The sequence below is a fragment of the Corella eumyota genome, chromosome 1 (genome assembly GCF_963082875.1).
Source record: "Corella eumyota chromosome 1, kaCorEumy4.1, whole genome shotgun sequence".
NCBI lineage: Eukaryota > Metazoa > Chordata > Ascidiacea > Phlebobranchia > Corellidae > Corella > Corella eumyota.
This window is the reverse complement of record NC_137490.1, coordinates 7748393-7767761: the sequence shown is the minus strand read 5'-3', so window position 1 is coordinate 7767761 and position 19369 is coordinate 7748393. Positions and strand designations below refer to the sequence as shown.

Below are 19369 nucleotides of genomic sequence, written 5' to 3'. Positions count from 1 at the left end.
GCAACACTTTTATTAAAAATGTGAAAGTTAAATTCGAGTAAAATAATAAAATTTTTTTAAATTTAAACATTAGGTTTGAAAACGTTACTAAAGTCTTATTGTAAATATTTAAGTTATTATGGTTAATGCTTTCTCAAATCATAAATTTTGTGTTTTTAAATTGTTTATTTACAAAATAAATAATACAACTAATTTTGTAATATATTTATTAATTGTTTACTAATTAAAAAATAAGTTATTTATATACAATTAAAATATACTCTGATTGATTTTTTTATATACGAAGTACACATGTTAAAAAATAGAATAAGCGACAATGGCATAACACTTTAGCACTTTAGTCCTAAGTGTAAAAATTTATCTTTAACAAAAAACTGCCACATGTAAGGAATATCAAAATTTATCGTATATTTGCAATCAATAGAAATTTTTGTCACAGCAAGTTATATTGGCGAAAACAAATAATATCAGGAAAAACAGGGCTTTTATTATCAAAAGGATCAAATAAATAGTCTGGCAGTTGCCAATGATTGCAATGAAAAGCTTTAATAATGTTTAACCACTTTAAAAAAAGGTATGTTTACAACTTATATACAACAAAAACCAGTGTTTTTAACACAGCTATTTATGTTGTCATTTTGTTTTAGCTACAACCACATTGTGTCGATTGTAGCTTGGACACATAACCAGTTTGTAAAACACGCTCTGGTTGGGTGATTATGTGCACGTGATAAAGATCGCGAAATTCGATTGGTACGCAGTTGATCGTTGGTCGAACAGGAGGGGTTGGATTAAACCGCAATTGCTAAAAAACACAAAACAACCTTGTTGCCTATGACCAATTTAAAAAAATTATATTGATGGATTTAAAGCTGAATTTGTTTAAATAAAGCCTAAACATTGAGTTAGTATACAAAACAGGTTAGATTTTACAAAACTTTGTCGATAATTAACAAATAAAAGAAAGGTATTGAAAACCTTGCTCATGACTATTCCATGGTTTGTTGAGTTCATACGTTCGCTTAGCGGATAATCACACCTTCCCAAACACTCTCCAATATCCCAGAAATCCGGCGACAACATTATAAAATTCTAAAACCCAAAATAACTTTTACTTTGTAGAAAGGTTCAAAAATTTAAATAAGCGCATGTTGGAAGTGCACTTTAAATTGTAATCTCTGACAAATTCGTAATTAAGCTAGTTAGGATAAGAAATTGAAACACGATTTTTGTCGAGATGTCCTTATCTAATCCTATATAATCTCACGCATCTACCACATAAGTAATGTTCACCTCGGTTGTTTCCAAAGTGTAAGGATAGCTCCATCTTTGACATCTACTGGTTGCATGCTGACTTGAGGTATGTTTGATTAAACCTCTGCGTTTTCGAATAAGGCCTAAAAAAACGAAAACAAATTTTGAGTTGGGCAAAAAGCAATAAAATAAAATGTTTATGTATGATTTTAATGTTTAAGTATTAAACTACATTGAGACAATAAGTAGATATCGTCTTAACAAAAATGTTTTTAAAAAATGGCTGCCAGACCATGCTGAGAATCAAGATAGGTATTTTGCGGCTGGGCGTGACCAACTTTGAAGAGAAAATGCAACGACAAAACCTCCCTTAAAATGTTTGAAGTGCCATTTTCTTTTGTTCGGTTTCCTGTTGAAAAAATAATTTTGTCTGTTTGAAAAAGTAAAACAAAAAACCTTCGGAGAACATCGGTTGGCTATTTTGAATATGACAAGAAAATTTTTTGGTGTTCTGTTAAATATGTATTTGAAATTATTTAGAAAAGATTTTAGCAAAATGTAATTTAGAAAGATTTTAGCAAAAACGACTAAAAAAAGTATTTGATACTTCTGGATTATCGTAACTAAATTATTTTTGTAGATTTTGTCCTGAACCTGATCATAAAGTCAATTTAATGACCTGTGCGAGAGATTTTGTACGTAGGTAGTTGTTAGCTGTTATTTAAAGTATTTCCAACAAAGGCTAATTCGCCCATACCCGCAATACAAAACACATAATAAATGTTTGTACTTGCACCAAGCCACAAAAGCTGGTATGTCTACAAAAAGTCTACATATCTGCACGTATGACCTTATGTAGTATTGTGATCAGAGATTAAATAGAAACACGCGATCAATGTTTTGTCAAATTAAAAAAAAAAACAATTACACAGAAATACAAACCACCAAAAATTTGAAATTGGGGCGTAAGATTTATGCGTAGTCTAAGAGGCTCAGAAGAATTTAACAACCAATCGCCCATGCTTTCTACGTCTAAATCAGCTATCATCATGTAACCATCTAATGTTGGACAACTTGACTACAAAGCAAATATAAATCATAACATAAATAACAAAAAATGACATTAATAAATGCTTTTTTCTAATGTATTCATTTAAAGCCTATTGATGTGGTTTGTTAAGTCTTATACAAACATATGTCAAACTTTCAATGCTTATTTTTAAAGTTTTTTATTAAGAAGTTTATACCTGTTTGCTTCGATGAACCACCTTGAAGGCATTATTTATATTTTGTCGAACCTTAAGCTCATATTTACCAAACTCTTCGTCCATCTGACATGGTGATTTTCTTAATATGGAAAGATCCGCTGCAACCAACTGATGTTGATAATATTTTGATCTTTAAACAAGCAAGAAAACCAAATACATTAAGTAGACGCAAAATCGTGTTATGTTAAACAATTTAAGTAATACAGATTTATCATGTTATCATAGATAAGAGTTTATGTTAGCGGAAATTGGTTTTGTTTATTCTATATATATATTTGATACATGATAATTGTGTACGTTAAAGATATATTTGACCAACTAACCTATTGTATAGTCCCATGTCAAGTTCCATTTCAATTTCATTGTCGCCGACTATTTGTTGGGTAATGCGATCACCATTAAAGCTTTCGAAATTCCTATTTTTCGAATGAGTTCGAATTCGAAAAAATTTCTTCCACTTCTCTTTAACTGAGTTCGAATAGACTGAACAGGAAGACACCATATCCAGCATTTCATTTCTATATCGATGTCGCCCATTAGGTTGGTTCATCATAATCAAAGCTGCGAAAAAAACATGTGATCTTTAATAAAACATTTAAACGGTAACGTGGGGTAGTGATTTAAAAACTTAATTTCATTAATTCTATGCAAAAGATTCTTGGTTTGATTCCACCGCTTTTATGTTGAAGCGTTTTTGCATAGGGCAAAACTGTACAAACTTCTGCCAAGCCGCTTGGCAAAGTAATTGTCGAAAAATATATTAAATAAAATTTATAATCACCAGATTAGATATCATATATTTTACTCAATGTTTGGGGCCCGAAGCCGTCTTTTTATATTAATAATAAATATGTTAAAAAACACACCAACAAAATATATATACGGTTTTTAAAAGATTAGACAAAATATTTATATTGTAATTACATTGTTTAATTTAAACATAAAGACAATCTTTGTTAAAGTCAAAACTACAAGATTTATATTGATAAGAAAACATACTTTCGATATGTTTTTGATTATTTTGACATGTTTTAAGTTTTTTTTATCTTTATCGCTCTTTCACGACGCCATTAAATTATATTTAAGGTGAATCCTTTGTACCTACCTATTGGGTATTTAGCTTGCAATTTCTGGATGTCACCTAAAATTTAACAAACAAGTTAAAAATGTTCGGCGGTAAAAATATTTTAATTTCTAAAAATTTAAAAAAATTAATTTTTTTAACTGTAACCTAACTTAATAGCAAATAAGTCCTTTTATTTATTAAGATCATAAATTAAATAACATTTCTTTTTTCAAAATATAAAAATACTGCCTCTTTATTTTAATTTAATGGTTCAAAATCGTAACCATTTCTTTGCTACCAAGTAACTTCAGCAATAATGTTAAAATTAAAAAAAAAACTTATTTGTTAGCCTGCTAACATTTCAAAAGCCACAAGAAAAGCGCATAGGTTGCAATGTTATGGACCACAAAACACAAACTGCTAAAATTGCAAATTATGAAAGAATTATTAATCTATATTTTTATTCTTAATTACAGCATGCTTTTCACACCATTTTACCTCTATCTTCTCGAAAAGTTTTGCAAGTTTCTATAAAGTTAAAATTTGCTAAACCTGGGTGATAAGTTAAACTAGAAGTTTACCAAAATGTCAAAAAGGTTTAAATAAAAGTATAATGCAATATTTTATTGAAATTAAAAAAATATTCCGTAATAAAATTTATTTAAAAGCAATTTAAGTTAAAATTGCTATTGTGTAGACCTTTGGAAAACATTGATGACAAAAAATTCTATTAAAAAATTGAAGTTTTTTTTATTTTATGATTTATTTTGACTGATGCACACTTACGTCGAATTCTATTCAGAGCGCTATTTTCTCTCATTTGGAAGGCTACAGAACGCATTGCATTACATTTTGTTGAATTTCGGTGGTGAGCCCTAAAATTACAAAAAATAATTCTTCTGTAAAAAAAGATAACATTACTACAGTTATTTACAAAATCTACGTCCCGTGTTTTATTTCGGGTTTTGTGCGAAGGATCCTGGGTTTGAGTCCCACTAATAATATGGGCAATTGAGCCTGCCGCTCACAGATAACTAAAACCATCTTTTTTTATTTTACCCCCTCTGTCCTTTTACAATAAAAAACAAACACAGACATTTACACTTTTAGACTTTTAATATATTTTTTTGTTATCACTGAATTTATTAAAATACTTACATTTCTCCGGTCAGGCATTCATCAATAAACTTTTGTTCTCTTTTGTTGGGAACAAAGCTTGAAAATTTTTGGTCTATTGTTTCGTCGATGGCTCGACTTCTGTGATGGTGGGAGCTTCCTTGGCAGTTGGTTACCCCAACAACATTGACCAGCAGAAGCAAATTGCACGTCCAAACAAAAAAATTCATTCTATTTTAATCAAGTTTCGATTTTAAGTTTTTAAATTTTTAATTTGCCTGAATTTAAAAAAAAATACTTCAACGCCGGTTTAATTTCTGTTAAACCTGTTTCAAAAAATGTTAAAGCGCTATCGGCGATACCAAAACCTAACTACAAGTGGCTACAAATGCTTAAAACATAAAACGGTCTAAAATACATGCTTATATAACAAATTGATTTATCGTATTTTAATTCTATGCTAAAGTTGCTATTCTTTCTTGCATTTAGACTTCGAATTTTTATCTAAAACCTTCTATTTTAATACAAGCGAGCGTACCCTACTCCCTTATACTTTTTTTCGGTTGTTAAAAATGCTATTTTAAAAACGGTAAACTGTAACTCCCTTAACACATACCATAAGTTTAATTACTGCTTAAAATCTGGTTCTCAAATAATAGTTTAACTATTTCTTATTTCAAGTAATGGAAAAGTACGATAACAATACACCAGCTTTTTTTCATATGTATTCAACCTAACTTTGGTGCGAAAGTAAACACTAAATAAAATACTGTGATAAGATGATTAAGTAATAGCAAACAATTATTAAAGCAATACAAATATTAATATCTTCGTGCTTAATACAAATATTTCAGGGGAAAGTACTTCTATGTTCAATGTTTAAACTTTCTTTTAAATAATTTTTATATTAATTTTTTTTATATTTAGACCCTATGTATTGCATTTAGTAGGCCTTATTATCTTTGTCTATTTGGCAAAAAAGATGAACCTCAAAAAAGGATAAAAAATTATGCAAACCTCAATATTATGTCGTGTTTTTATTTTCAATATTTAAGACTTTGACATATGTGTACACAACATTCAATTTAATGAGCGCTCATTAAAGTGTAGGGTGGTTTAACTACAAGAAAAACCATGTCGGCTTCTACTGCGAAGTGCAAAGACGGTCGCCGCAACTCGTTCCTGTTTACTCTAACTTTAAAACTCGAACATTTTGACCCCGACAAGAGTTGAAATCGTGTAATTTTCCCGCGAAAAGAAAAAAATGAGTTGTTTAAAAAGGCAAGGGGAGGGTATTGCACGCAGCAGCTCGGGTTTTACTAATTGGTCGTAAATATCGATTTCTGTAGCTTGTTTACATTATGCTTATCGCTATATAATGCAGCACCTGGTAATCGTACATAAACGAGTGAACCTCGCGCGGTTCATTTTTAAATAGTTTCCGATAAGGCCTTCTAAAACTTTCAAACTCCATAAACTTTCTGTTTTTTGTCCTGCCCTTTCTCAAAATTGTTGATTTTGTAAATTAAAAAAAAGTTTTTTAATTATATAAGTACTTTACAACTTACAAACACGTGGCTACTAAGTTTCACAGCTTGCCTTAGCTAGACTTTTATTGTTGTAACAAATACCTAAAATCTCATTAAATGTGCCATAGACCTTGACCAAAAACCATTTTTAATTAAATCTATAAGAGTCGTGTATTAGGTTTATGTGCACAGGTGTGTCATTAAAAAATCTAATAAAAAATCAAATTTAGATTTGTGGTTATTTTTATTTCATTTATTATTTTTTATATTAGTTGAAAATATTTAAAATAAATTTTTTTTATATAAAAAATTATATTTTATTTTTTAAGTGGAATTTAATTGGTAAAGTTTGTTTTAGCTGTAGTCTAAGCACAGCTTTAATATTACGTTATTTATCGCTACATTACGTAATTTTAAATCATTACGTCAGTTCTATGAGCTACGATTTAGCAAGTTTTATACAAAATGGCATTGCTTTTGCATTTAATATAAAAAAAACAATTCATATTTTTTATTGCTAATAATGTTAGAGCATTCTAACCCAAGAAATGGCAATACAATTTAATTTATTTAATTTAGAAATAGAAAAAATTCTAACATTTTTTGCAAAACTATGCAAAACAACAAATGCGTATGAAACTTCCACTTAAACAAATCTTTTAAAAATCATTAAACTGTTGACATTTGGGTAACCACAATATGTGTTGTTTTTACTCAAGTACTAAAATAACAATGCAATGCTTTACCCAATGTTGTTTTGTTACTTTAATTAATAAAAACAACACATACCATATTATTTTGTAACATCAGCGTTGACAACAATAAAGGTTGTTTACATTGCACATTGGCAAAGACGTCATTAGGTTCACGAGTATGTGTCAAAGATCAACAAACGATTATTTGTCATGGCAAAATGTTTAAGCTGTTCAAAACACGTGTTTTGGAAAACAACAATTAATTAAAGAAATTTAATTCGTTTATAATAATTTTACAAAGTATATTTACAAAATTATTAGCAAAAATTATTATGCAATCACTTTTTTGTCTTTTTTATATTTACTTTTTTGTAAAAAAGGTGAAAACGTAACTTAAATTATGTTGATGCAGTAAGAATTAAAATCAAACATATCAAATATAATTTCTCTAATCGTATTAATAATTTAACCCCACCTTTTTTAAAAAGTGAAACTAATGTTACTTAAAGCAAGCTTACTAAAGAATATTTTTTTAGCGAGCATTTTATTGATCAATGAAAATGTACCAAATACAACAACCTACGTTAGAAGTTAGTGTTTTTACTCGGACGTTGGAATAACACAATCTGTTGTTGTTATGTTTGTAGCATATACATTAAAAATATACAATGAATAAATTCTAAGGTAATTGCCATCATTTGATTTTTAACTCTTTGTTTATAAATTATAAAGATTTAATTTAAATTTTTTTAAGTTATAAACTATGTTTTAAAATTAAAACCCATAATAGTTATTATTTATTATTTAGATGCTAATTATAAAATATAATTTTATTTTGGAAAAATATAAAAAATATTGCCGTGTTTTATTTATTATTCAATATTTAGTTTTGTTCCTTTATATGGTGTTGGTTAAAAGCTCGTTATGCGTGTGCTGCTATAATAACATATGCAATGCCAACATTGATGTTGTTTTTACATAAAATTGACGCATTGAAGTACTTAGTTAAGTTACCAGTTGCGAAAATATAATAAAACAAACGTAAAATATATAATCCGGCAACTGGTATATAAACCAATCGAATTAAGACAAGAGTTATCAGTTTAATCATTTGTATATGGTAATACAGTTAAAATGGACAAGTATAATGTATGTTTGTGCTAGTGTTAGAAAAATTGACATAATAAAAAAAATTATGTAAATGTATATCATTCCTAAATTTCTGTGTTCTTTTAATTTTTATAGAATTTTGGTAATATATCCACAGTTCCTACACACAAACAAAAATGAAAATCGCAGCAGCAGTTTGCATTGTTATGTTGGCTTTCGTCTGCCAGGCTGATGCCGGTTGGGTTGTAAGTTAACTTTTAAAGCAAAGCTTAATAAAAAATGTTAAATTTGTCACTTTCCTTAAGTTTTTTTATTTATTTACAGCCATGCTGGACTTTCAACGACTACAGACACTCTGTTAGCCGAAGCTTCAGTTCCGTCTACAGCAAAATTTACAGCGTCTCCAGAGCCGTCGATTCCGCCAACGGAAACATTAAAGCCAACAAAGATGCCATCTACAAGGTCAACAGCCGAGTCGGCAGCGTCGAAAACCTGGTCAGAGATCTCAGCAGCAAGATGGACCGAGTTTTGCAAGATGTCAGTGCCCTCGCTAGCCGAGTCGCAATCGCCGAACAAAAGGTCAAGAAGGTCGATCTTGTCAACCCATGTGCCATCGGAGAAAACAGTAGCAACATGTTCATGTGCATGCTTCTTTCCGCTCCAACTACTGTTCAAGCTTAAGTAAGTTTAACATTAAAAAGCTAATTTGCATTTAACAAACGCATGTAACAAGTATGGCAGCTTCAAACCAGCAATAGTAACTTAAAAATGATTTTTTTTGTTTTAGATTGTCATTCGTCAAAGAAAGAAAAGAAACTTCTCATCTGTCTACTTTTAACTTTGCTTTGCAAACATTTTCTTTTATCTCGTTAAAGTAATATTTACAAGGTGCTTCATGCGGTGTGGGGTTCTGCTATCCCGAGCGCTTCTTTTCTTTCTTTGTGACATTTTGTTTGTTTGTTCTCCTTTCTCGCATTTACAAAACAAAAATACCTCAACAAAAAAATAAAGAGCACGATGTTTTATAAAAAAAAATCTACTGTTAATTTTTAGTCAAAACTTGTAAACACTGCAACTTAAGCAAAAAAAATTAACGTTGACAGCGGCGGGATTCGAACTCGCTCTGTCGAAGAGCTAGGTAGCTTTATCATCAACATTCAAATAATTGACCAAGCTTAACGATTTTAACCTAAAGTAATGCCTGCCGCGCAACAGTAATTTAAATGTACTTACAGCGTTTTTACCTGTTTTCTCGATTAATCAGTTGATAAAAATTAATCTGAATGAGGCAGAAAAGGACTTTTCGGTTTGGTTGAATAAAGATATATATAACAAATGTTTTTAAGAAAGGTTGTTTCAAGATTGGGATTATCATCACTTGCTAATTTAGTTTTTTTTAAGGAAAAAGTCGAGGTCTGTAATTAAGGCATTTCGATTAAAGTTTAGGGCTTAGAGCTTGTGCTTAGCTATATGAGTTGTAGTATGTTTTAATAAACATACTAATATTTCTTTGTGTATACTTACAATATTAATTAGACATGTTTAGTTTTTGTTTGGTACTAAGTTTGCGGTACTAGAGTTCATCACGAGATATTAATAATTTGAACCCTAGCAAGTTATATAAGTTACTTTGTATATAATTCTTCGATTTTTAATTTATATGTATACATAAAGTTGATTTATTTATTTTGCATACAATTTCAAATTAGGTTCTAACAGTAATTTATAGCAACATCTAGGTTGCCATGTTTATAGTAACAATATTTTTACACAAATAAACTTGAGGTCAGGTTTTTCTTATACAATATTTTTTTATTTAAACAAAGAGCTTTTGCCAGGGTGTAAATACGTAATACACAATAAACATAAAACATAGATAAAGTTCAAGTTTATATATTAAACAAGATATAGATTTGTTGGTGTTTTCGTTACAACCTTTTATCTAAAACGTAACATTTTATTCACTTATAATCGAATATTTTTTATTGTAACAGTATTTAAAACCATAAAAATTATAACTTTGATGTTTTTCTTAAATACTTTTACACATTAATTCAATTTGTACCTCGCGCTAATTAACCACCAAACATATCTTTTAAGGATCATTGTTTAAAATAGGTGTGTACTTAGGGGGTTGTATGTTATTATCCACATTAAAACTTTAGGCAAACAGTACGGTTGTTTGGGTAATCAAAATATTCCTAGTTGTGTTTTTCTTATCACTTTTATAAGATGAAAAGTTTTATGAATTTTAGAAAAAGGTGTGCTGTTATGACGTGTTTTAAACAATTAGTTAACGCCGAGCTCAGTGGCAAATAGTGTCGTATTGGTACTGCTCGAAACCAAAGCCTTTAAAAAATACTTTTGTGTGCCTAATTTACTACCATAATATACCACACTACTTGTAAAATCAAATTTTCAGATAAATAACAAATTTGGAGGGTGAGCATCATCGCGCGGTCGTTACTAGGTTGTTTTTTAAACACAGTTAATGCCATAACGGTATAAGTTTAGTTGTTAAAAATTTGCTTTTAGAAGACATATTAATTTGGTAGTATCTTAAAAAAACAACAATGTAGTTATTGTTTGCATTTAAGATCATATTATATAAGGGTATAGTTATGGGATATATATGTGTGTTTTTTGAAAATCGTAATTTTAAACCCCCCAAAATATTAAATATTTTTAGTTTGGTTTCGATCCAACCGCTGTCATTAATTTTAAAAAGTTTAACGTTTTTTTTACTGGGCAAAGATTTTAAATAGTTCACTATTATTCACCAGGTAGCGTGGCCGAATGGTCTAAGGCGCTGGTTTAAGGCACCAGTCATTTCGATGGCGTGGGTTCGAATCCCACCGCTGCCATTATTTTTGTAATTTGTAAATACACGACCATTATATTTCCTGCTGTATTGGCGTAGTTGGTTTTATTTTTTTAGCAGCCTTTGACAAAAAAAAAAATGAAAGCTGGTTCTACGCAAGACAAAAAGCTTCAAAATTCTATATTCGAATGTAATGTTGTAAAGTGAAATTAAATTTAGTCAGCAGCTTATGATTAAAAATTTGTTTTTTTAAAGACCCGTTTATTTAAAAGTATTAAAAAAACAACAACGTAGTTATATTGTTAATATTTTAGATCATATCATATGAGAATGTAATAATGGGATAATAGTGTAACCTATTTTTGACAAGTAGTCTTTTGTATAAAAGCCGTATTAATATTTATTTTATTTTATTACGTAAATTTTCGTACAATCGTTTACTAACTCGTAACACGAATACTCCATATATAACATTTAATACACTTTAACAAACAAATCACGTGATACAGCCCACGTGATAGAGAGAAGAATTTAACACGGGACTAAATCCAGATAACAACTTTGAGTAAATATGAAAATGGCTTATTTGTTACAATATGTAAACCATTTTTTATTTTATCGAAAATCGAAATTTGAAAAACCAAATTGAATAATTTTAGCATGGGTTCGAACCTCTACGCTGTCTTTATTCTTAAACAAGTAAAATAAAATAAAATCGCCTCGAGGTTGTAAATAGTTGACAAACGAAAATCAGGTAGCGTGGCCGAGTGGTCTAAGGCGCTGGTTTTAGGCACCAGTCATTTCGATGGCGTGGGTTCGAATCCCACCGCTGCCATTACTTTTTTAAACATTTTGTCATTTAAATCCAACCAGCCCACATGACAAATATATATATTTTTTAAGCATCTTTTGACAAAGTAAGAAAGAGCTTATTTTGCACATGTCAAAACGCTTTAAAACTTCATATACATTGAAATGTAAAGTGGGAAATTGGTATAAATCTTAGTTAGCAGCTACCATACTACCATACTACTATTTTTGCTAAACAATGCAGCTTAAGCAAAAAATAATTTTAACGTTGGCAGCGGTTGGATTTGAACTCGCGCTGTCGTAGGGCCAGGAGCGTTAGTAACAGCATTTGATCACTCGACCAAGCGCCTGATTTCAACCTAAAGAAAGATCCAGCGCGCCATAGTAATTTAATTACAACATTTTTACGTGTTTTTCTCGATTAATCAGTTGATAAGAATTAATTTCTGAACGGGGCAAAATTCATTTGAAGTCTTAACACACAAATCTTTTACCAGTAATTTTTTTTGTAAGCTATCATAACTTTGACAATTTTTAAGTTTGGTTGAACAAAGATATATAATTTTAATTGTTTTGTAGCAAGGTTGTTATAGGTTTAGGATTAGAATAACCTGCAATAGTAAGTTATCTTTATTAAAATGTAAGGTCTGTGAACCTTTAAATGATAATGAAGGCGATTCTACTAAATGTCCAATGCTTAGAATCTGTGCTTCGCTAAGGGGTTTGTGGCATGTTTTGATTAACTAAGTGTATAGCTAGCTGTGTGTATACTAACAATATTAATAATACATATTTATTTTTTGTTTTCTACCAAGTTTGCGGTGCTAAAGTTCATTACGATATATTAATAATTTGAACCCTAGCAAGTTATGTATGTTACTTTGTATATAACACATTAGGTTCTAACAGTATTTTATAGCTAGGTTGTCATGTTTATAGTAACAATATTTCTACACAAATAAACTTGAGGTCAGGTTTTTCTTATACAATATATTTTTATTTAAACAAAAAGCTTTTGCCACGATGTAAATACGTAAGACACAATAAACATACTATTAACCATCAGGTAGCGTGGCCGAGTGGTCTAAGGCGCTGGTTTAAGGCACCAGTCATTTCGATGGCGTGGGTTCGAATCCCACCGCTGCCATTACTTTTTTAAATATTTTGTCATTTAAATCCAACCTGCCCACATGGCAAATATATATATTTTTTAAGCATCTTTTGACAAAGTAAGAAAGAGCTTATTCTGCACATGTCAAATCGCTTTAAAACTCCATATACATTGAAATGTAAAGTGGGAAATTGGTATAAATCTTAGATAGCAGCTACCATACTACCATACTACTATTTTTGCTAAACAATGCAGCTTAAGCAAAAAAATAATTTTAACGTTGGCAGCGGTAGGATTTAAACTTGCGCTGTCGTAGGGCTAGGAGCGTTAGTAACAGCATTCGATCACTCGACCAAGCGCCTGATTACAACCTAAAGAAAGATCCAGCGCGCCATAGTAATTTAATTACAACATTTTTACGTGTTTTTCTCGATTAATCAGTTGATAAGAAATAATTTCTGAACGGGGCAAAATTCATTTGAAGTCTTAACACACAAATCTTTTACTAGTAATTTTTTTTGTAAGCTATCATAACTTTGACAATTTTTAAGTTTGGTTAAACAAAGATATATAATTTTAATTGTTTTGTAGCAAGGTTGTTATAGGTTTAGGATTAGAATAACCTGCAATAGTAAGTTATCTTTATTAAAATGTAAGGTCTGTGAACCTTTAAATGATAATGAAAGCGATTCTACTAAATGAACAATGCTTAGAATCTGTGCTTCGCTAAGGGGTTTGTGGCATGTTTTGATTAACTAAGTGTATAGCTAGCTGTGTGTATACTAACAATATTAATAATACATATTTATTTTTTGTTTTCTACCAAGTTTGCGGTGCTAAAGTTCATTACGATATATTAATAATTTGAACCTTAGCAAGTTATGAATGTTACTTTGTATATAACAAATTAGGTTCTAACAGTATTTTATAGCTAGGTTGTCATGTTTATAGTAACAATATTTCTACACCAAAAAACTTGAGGTCAGGTTTTTCCTATACAATATTTTTTTATTTAAACAAAAAGCTTTTGCCACGATGTAAATACGTAAGACACAATAAACATAATATGAACCATCAGCGTGGCCGAGTGGTCTAAGGCGCTGGTTTAAGGCACCAGTCATTTCGATGGCGTGGGTTCGAATCCCACCGCTGCCATTTATTTTGTAATTTATTTACACACCTAGAATACTCTTTACTATGTCCTGTTTAACTTTTAAAATACTATTGGCAAAATGAAAAAAAAACTGGGCAAGGCAAAAATCTTCAAATCTTTTCAAGCTTGAATGAAATGCGTTAAAGTGAAATTAAACATAGTTGGCAGCTGATGTTTGAAAAATTGTTTCTTAAGACATGTTTACTTGGATTTATCTAGAAGAATACAACAATGTAGTTTTTGTTCGCATTTAAGTTATATTATATGTTGATGTAGTTAAGGGATAATATGTTCATTATTATTTAATTTAAAACTCAAAATTAAATATTTTTAGCTTAGGTTTAAACCCTATCGCTGTAATTACAACATTTGCATGTTTTTCACGATTAATCAGTTGATAAGAAATGTCCAATGTTTAGAATCTGTGCTTCGCTAAGGGGTTTGTGGCATGTTTTGATCAACATAAATATATAGCTGTGTGTATACTAATGTTACAAGGAAAGTTTGATCGTCTCGTAATTTAGCCTAACGTTTAGGTGGCGATATAATAAAGGTTCTAATTGTATTAAACCCTCACCCTAACTGTTTATTAGGACCTTATTAAACGCTACAATCAGGTTTAGGGCAAGGAATCCCGATAAGATTATCAATTAAATCTACTAAGGCATATAACGGAATATCAGGTGTCAGGAGCCACCGACGCATGACAAAACATCTATGTTACACTAACAATATTAATTAAACATATTTATTTTATGTTTGTTGTCATGTTTTTAGCAACAATACTTCTACACAAATAAACTTGAGGTCAGGTTTTTCTTATACAATATTTTTTTATTTAAACAAAAAGCTTTTACCACGATGTCAACACGTAATGGATTATAAACATAAAACATAGATAAAGTTTAGGTCTAAATATTAAACAAAATGAAAGGAGTTTAAATTTGTTGGCGTTACAACCTTTTAACTAAAACATAACATTTTATTCACTTATAATCAAATATTTTTTATTGTAACAGTATTTAAAACCATAAAACTTATAACTTTGATGTTTATCTTAAATAATTTTACACATTAATTCCATTTGTACCTCGCGCTAATTAACCACCAAACATATCTTTTAAGGATCATTGTTTAAAATAGGTGTGTACTTAGGGGGTTGTATGTTATTATCCACATTAAAACTTTAGGCAAACAGTACGGTTGTTTGGGTAATCAAAATATTCCTAGTTGTGTTTTTCTTATCACTTTTATAAGATGAAAAGTTTTATAAATTTTGGGGAAAGGTGTGCTGTTATGTTTTAAACAATTAGTTAACGCCGAGCTCAGTGGCAAATAGTGTCGTATTGGTACTGCCCGAAACCAACCTCTTTAAAAAAATACTTTTGTGTGCCTAATTTACTACCATAATATACCACACTACTAGTAAAATCAAATTTTTAGTTAAATAACAAATTTGGAGGGTGAGCGTCATCGCGCGGTCGTTACTAGGTTGTTTTTTAAACACAGTTAATGCCATAACGGTATAAGTTTAGTTGTTAAAAATTTGCTTTTAGAAGACATATTAATTTGGTAGCATCTTAAAAAAACAACAATGTAGTTATTGTTTGCATTTAAGATCATATTATATAAGGGTATAGTTATGGGATATATATGTGTGTTTTTTGAAAATCGTAATTTTAAACCCCCCAAAATATTAAATATTTTTAGTTTGGTTTCGATCCAACCGCTGTCATTAATTTTAAAAAGTTTAACGTTTTTTTTACTGGGCAAAGATTTTAAATAGTTCACTTTTATTCACCAGGTAGCGTGGCCGAGTGGTCTAAGGCGCTGATTTAAGGCACCAGTCATTTCGATGGCGTGGGTTCGAATCCCACCGCTGCCATTATTTTTGTAATTTGTAAATACACGACCATTATATTTCCTGCTGTATTGGCGTAGTTGGTTTTATTTTTTTAGCAGCCTTTGACAAAAAAAAAAAATGAAAGCTGGTTCTACGCAAGACAAAAAGCTTCAAAATTCTATATTCGAATGTAATGTTGTAAAGTGAAATTAAATTTAGTCAGCAGCTTATGATTAAAAATTTGTTTTTTTAAAGACCCGTTTATTTAAAAGTATTAAAAAAACAACAACGTAGTTATATTGTTAATATTTTAGATCATATCATATGAGAATGTAATAATGGGATAATAGTGTAACCTATTTTTGACAAGTAGTCTTTTGTATAAAAGCCGTATTAATATTTATTTTATTTTATTACGTAAATTTTCGTACAATCGTTTACTAACTCGTAACACGAATACTCCATATATAACATTTAATACACTTTAACAAACAAATCACGTGATACAGCCCACGTGATAGAGAGAAGAATTTAACACGGGACTAAATCCAGATAACAACTTTGAGTAAATATGAAAATGGCTTATTTGTTACAATATGTAAACCATTTTTTATTTTATCGAAAATCGAAATTTGAAAAACCAAATTGAATAATTTTAGCATGGGTTCGAACCTCTACGCTGTCTTTATTCTTAAACAAGTAAAATAAAATAAAATCGCCTCGAGGTTGTAAATAGTTGACAAACGAAAATCAGGTAGCGTGGCCGAGTGGTCTAAGGCGCTGGTTTTAGGCACCAGTCATTTCGATGGCGTGGGTTCGAATCCCACCGCTGCCATTACTTTTTTAAACATTTTGTCATTTAAATCCAACCAGCCCACATGACAAATATATATATTTTTTAAGCATCTTTTGACAAAGTAAGAAAGAGCTTATTTTGCACATGTCAAAACGCTTTAAAACTTCATATACATTGAAATGTAAAGTGGGAAATTGGTATAAATCTTAGTTAGCAGCTACCATACTACCATACTACTATTTTTGCTAAACAATGCAGCTTAAGCAAAAAATAATTTTAACGTTGGCAGCGGTTGGATTTGAACTCGCGCTGTCGTAGGGCCAGGAGCGTTAGTAACAGCATTTGATCACTCGACCAAGCGCCTGATTTCAACCTAAAGAAAGATCCAGCGCGCCATAGTAATTTAATTACAACATTTTTACGTGTTTTTCTCGATTAATCAGTTGATAAGAATTAATTTCTGAACGGGGCAAAATTCATTTGAAGTCTTAACACACAAATCTTTTACCAGTAATTTTTTTTGTAAGCTATCATAACTTTGACAATTTTTAAGTTTGGTTGAACAAAGATATATAATTTTAATTGTTTTGTAGCAAGGTTGTTATAGGTTTAGGATTAGAATAACCTGCAATAGTAAGTTATCTTTATTAAAATGTAAGGTCTGTGAACCTTTAAATGATAATGAAGGCGATTCTACTAAATGTCCAATGCTTAGAATCTGTGCTTCGCTAAGGGGTTTGTGGCATGTTTTGATTAACTAAGTGTATAGCTAGCTGTGTGTATACTAACAATATTAATAATACATATTTATTTTTTGTTTTCTACCAAGTTTGCGGTGCTAAAGTTCATTACGATATATTAATAATTTGAACCCTAGCAAGTTATGTATGTTACTTTGTATATAACACATTAGGTTCTAACAGTATTTTATAGCTAGGTTGTCATGTTTATAGTAACAATATTTCTACACAAATAAACTTGAGGTCAGGTTTTTCTTATACAATATATTTTTATTTAAACAAAAAGCTTTTGCCACGATGTAAATACGTAAGACACAATAAACATACTATTAACCATCAGGTAGCGTGGCCGAGTGGTCTAAGGCGCTGGTTTAAGGCACCAGTCATTTCGATGGCGTGGGTTCGAATCCCACCGCTGCCATTACTTTTTTAAATATTTTGTCATTTAAATCCAACCTGCCCACATGGCAAATATATATATTTTTTAAGCATCTTTTGACAAAGTAAGAAAGAGCTTATTCTGCACATGTCAAATCGCTTTAAAACTCCATATACATTGATGTGTAAAGTGGGAAATTGGTATAAATCTTAGATAGCAGCTACCATACTACCATACTACTATTTTTGCTAAACAATGCAGCTTAAGCAAAAAAATAATTTTAACGTTGGCAGCGGTAGGATTTAAACTTGCGCTGTCGTAGGGCTAGGAGCGTTAGTAACAGCATTCGATCACTCGACCAAGCGCCTGATTACAACCTAAAGAAAGATCCAGCGCGCCATAGTAATTTAATTACAACATTTTTACGTGTTTTTCTCGATTAATCAGTTGATAAGAAATAATTTCTGAACGGGGCAAAATTCATTTGAAGTCTTAACACACAAATCTTTTACTAGTAATTTTTTTTGTAAGCTAGCATAACTTTGACAATTTTTAAGTTTGGTTAAACAAAGATATATAATTTTAATTGTTTTGTAGCAAGGTTGTTATAGGTTTAGGATTAGAATAACCTGCAATAGTAAGTTATCTTTATTAAAATGTAAGGTCTGTGAACCTTTAAATGATAATGAAAGCGATTCTACTAAATGAACAATGCTTAGAATCTGTGCTTCGCTAAGGGGTTTGTGGCATGTTTTGATTAACTAAGTGTATAGCTAGCTGTGTGTATACTAACAATATTAATAATACATATTTATTTTTTGTTTTCTACCAAGTTTGCGGTGCTAAAGTTCATTACGATATATTAATAATTTGAACCTTAGCAAGTTATGAATGTTACTTTGTATATAACAAATTAGGTTCTAACAGTATTTTATAGCTAGGTTGTCATGTTTATAGTAACAATATTTCTACACCAAAAAACTTGAGGTCAGGTTTTTCCTATACAATATTTTTTTATTTAAACAAAAAGCTTTTGCCACGATGTAAATACGTAAGACACAATAAACATAATATGAACCATCAGCGTGGCCGAGTGGTCTAAGGCGCTGGTTTAAGGCACCAGTCATTTTGATGGCGTGGGTTCGAATCCCACCGCTGCCATTTATTTTGTAATTTATTTACACACCTAGAATACTCTTTACTATGTCCTGTTTAACTTTTAAAATACTATTGGCAAAATGAAAAAAAAACTGGGCAAGGCAAAAATCTTCAAATCTTTTCAAGCTTGAATGAAATGCGTTAAAGTGAAATTAAACATAGTTGGCAGCTGATGTTTGAAAAATTGTTTCTTAAGACATGTTTACTTGGATTTATCTAGAAGAATACAACAATGTAGTTTTTGTTCGCATTTAAGTTATATTATATGTTGATGTAGTTAAGGGATAATATGTTCATTATTATTTAATTTAAAACTCAAAATTAAATATTTTTAGCTTAGGTTTAAACCCTATCGCTGTAATTACAACATTTGCATGTTTTTCACGATTAATCAGTTGATAAGAAATGTCCAATGTTTAGAATCTGTGCTTCGCTAAGGGGTTTGTGGCATGTTTTGATCAACATAAATATATAGCTGTGTGTATACTAATGTTACAAGGAAAGTTTGATCGTCTCGTAA

General features: G+C 30.3%; 2 protein-coding genes and 8 non-coding genes across 11 annotated transcripts; 9 read left to right on the top strand and 1 right to left on the bottom strand.

Moving 5' to 3' along the window:
• Window positions 1-278: 278 nt before the first annotated feature.
• LOC145762275 (uncharacterized) lies at window positions 279-4977 on the bottom strand. 2 transcript variants are annotated; one of them, XM_082574639.1, is made up of 11 exons: window positions 4747-4977; window positions 4375-4463; window positions 4087-4140; window positions 3628-3663; window positions 2846-3083; window positions 2502-2652; window positions 2197-2332; window positions 1547-1663; window positions 1294-1397; window positions 979-1092; window positions 279-805 (listed from the first exon to the last, which is right to left on the bottom strand). In XM_082574639.1, exons 1-11 carry the CDS (start codon window positions 4932-4934, stop codon window positions 644-646), a joined length of 1389 nt encoding a protein of 462 aa, XP_082430765.1. In that variant the 5' UTR covers window positions 4935-4977; the 3' UTR covers window positions 279-643. The 2 variants fall into 2 exon arrangements, with proteins under 2 accessions (XP_082430765.1, XP_082430766.1); XM_082574640.1 differs by having other exon boundaries at window positions 4087-4116.
• A 3175-nt stretch (window positions 4978-8152) lies between these two features.
• On the top strand, window positions 8153-9065 carry LOC145763458 (uncharacterized). The gene is made up of 3 exons (XM_082574904.1): window positions 8153-8283; window positions 8363-8719; window positions 8826-9065. The coding sequence occupies exons 1-3, from the start codon at window positions 8270-8272 to the stop codon at window positions 8914-8916; spliced, it is 462 nt and encodes a 153-aa protein (XP_082431030.1). The 5' UTR covers window positions 8153-8269; the 3' UTR covers window positions 8917-9065.
• A 1755-nt stretch (window positions 9066-10820) lies between these two features.
• On the top strand, window positions 10821-10902 carry Trnal-aag (transfer RNA leucine (anticodon AAG)). Its single transcript has one exon. It is a non-coding gene; the product is annotated as a tRNA-Leu (tRNA).
• Window positions 10903-11612: 710 nt separating this feature from the next.
• Window positions 11613-11694, top strand: Trnal-uag (transfer RNA leucine (anticodon UAG)). Its single transcript has one exon. It is a non-coding gene; the product is annotated as a tRNA-Leu (tRNA).
• Window positions 11695-12734: 1040 nt separating this feature from the next.
• Window positions 12735-12816, top strand: Trnal-aag (transfer RNA leucine (anticodon AAG)). Its single transcript has one exon. It is a non-coding gene; the product is annotated as a tRNA-Leu (tRNA).
• Window positions 12817-13853: 1037 nt separating this feature from the next.
• Window positions 13854-13935, top strand: Trnal-aag (transfer RNA leucine (anticodon AAG)). Its single transcript has one exon. It is a non-coding gene; the product is annotated as a tRNA-Leu (tRNA).
• A 1801-nt stretch (window positions 13936-15736) lies between these two features.
• Window positions 15737-15818, top strand: Trnal-aag (transfer RNA leucine (anticodon AAG)). Its single transcript has one exon. It is a non-coding gene; the product is annotated as a tRNA-Leu (tRNA).
• A 711-nt stretch (window positions 15819-16529) lies between these two features.
• Window positions 16530-16611, top strand: Trnal-uag (transfer RNA leucine (anticodon UAG)). Its single transcript has one exon. It is a non-coding gene; the product is annotated as a tRNA-Leu (tRNA).
• Window positions 16612-17651: 1040 nt separating this feature from the next.
• Trnal-aag (transfer RNA leucine (anticodon AAG)) lies at window positions 17652-17733 on the top strand. Its single transcript has one exon. It is a non-coding gene; the product is annotated as a tRNA-Leu (tRNA).
• A 1037-nt stretch (window positions 17734-18770) lies between these two features.
• Window positions 18771-18852, top strand: Trnal-aag (transfer RNA leucine (anticodon AAG)). Its single transcript has one exon. It is a non-coding gene; the product is annotated as a tRNA-Leu (tRNA).
• Window positions 18853-19369: the final 517 nt, after the last annotated feature.

What these genes read in the sequence shown, in the direction of transcription:
- LOC145763458 (XM_082574904.1), top strand. An exon ending in CAACTACTGTTCAAGCTTAA is followed by an intron (nt 8,720 to 8,825) that starts GTAAGTTTAACA and finishes TTTTTGTTTTAG; the next exon opens with ATTGTCATTCGTCAAAGAAA.
- LOC145762275 (XM_082574639.1), bottom strand. Translation starts at nt 4,934, where the DNA reads ATGAATTTTTTTGTTTGGACGTGCAATTTGCTTCTGCTGGTCAATGTT. An exon ending in TGGTTCATCGAAGCAAACAG is followed by an intron (nt 2,333 to 2,501) that starts GTATAAACTTCT and finishes TTTGCTTTGTAG; the next exon opens with TCAAGTTGTCCAACATTAGA. An exon ending in CTATCTTGATTCTCAGCATG is followed by an intron (nt 1,398 to 1,546) that starts GTCTGGCAGCCA and finishes TCGTTTTTTTAG; the next exon opens with GCCTTATTCGAAAACGCAGA.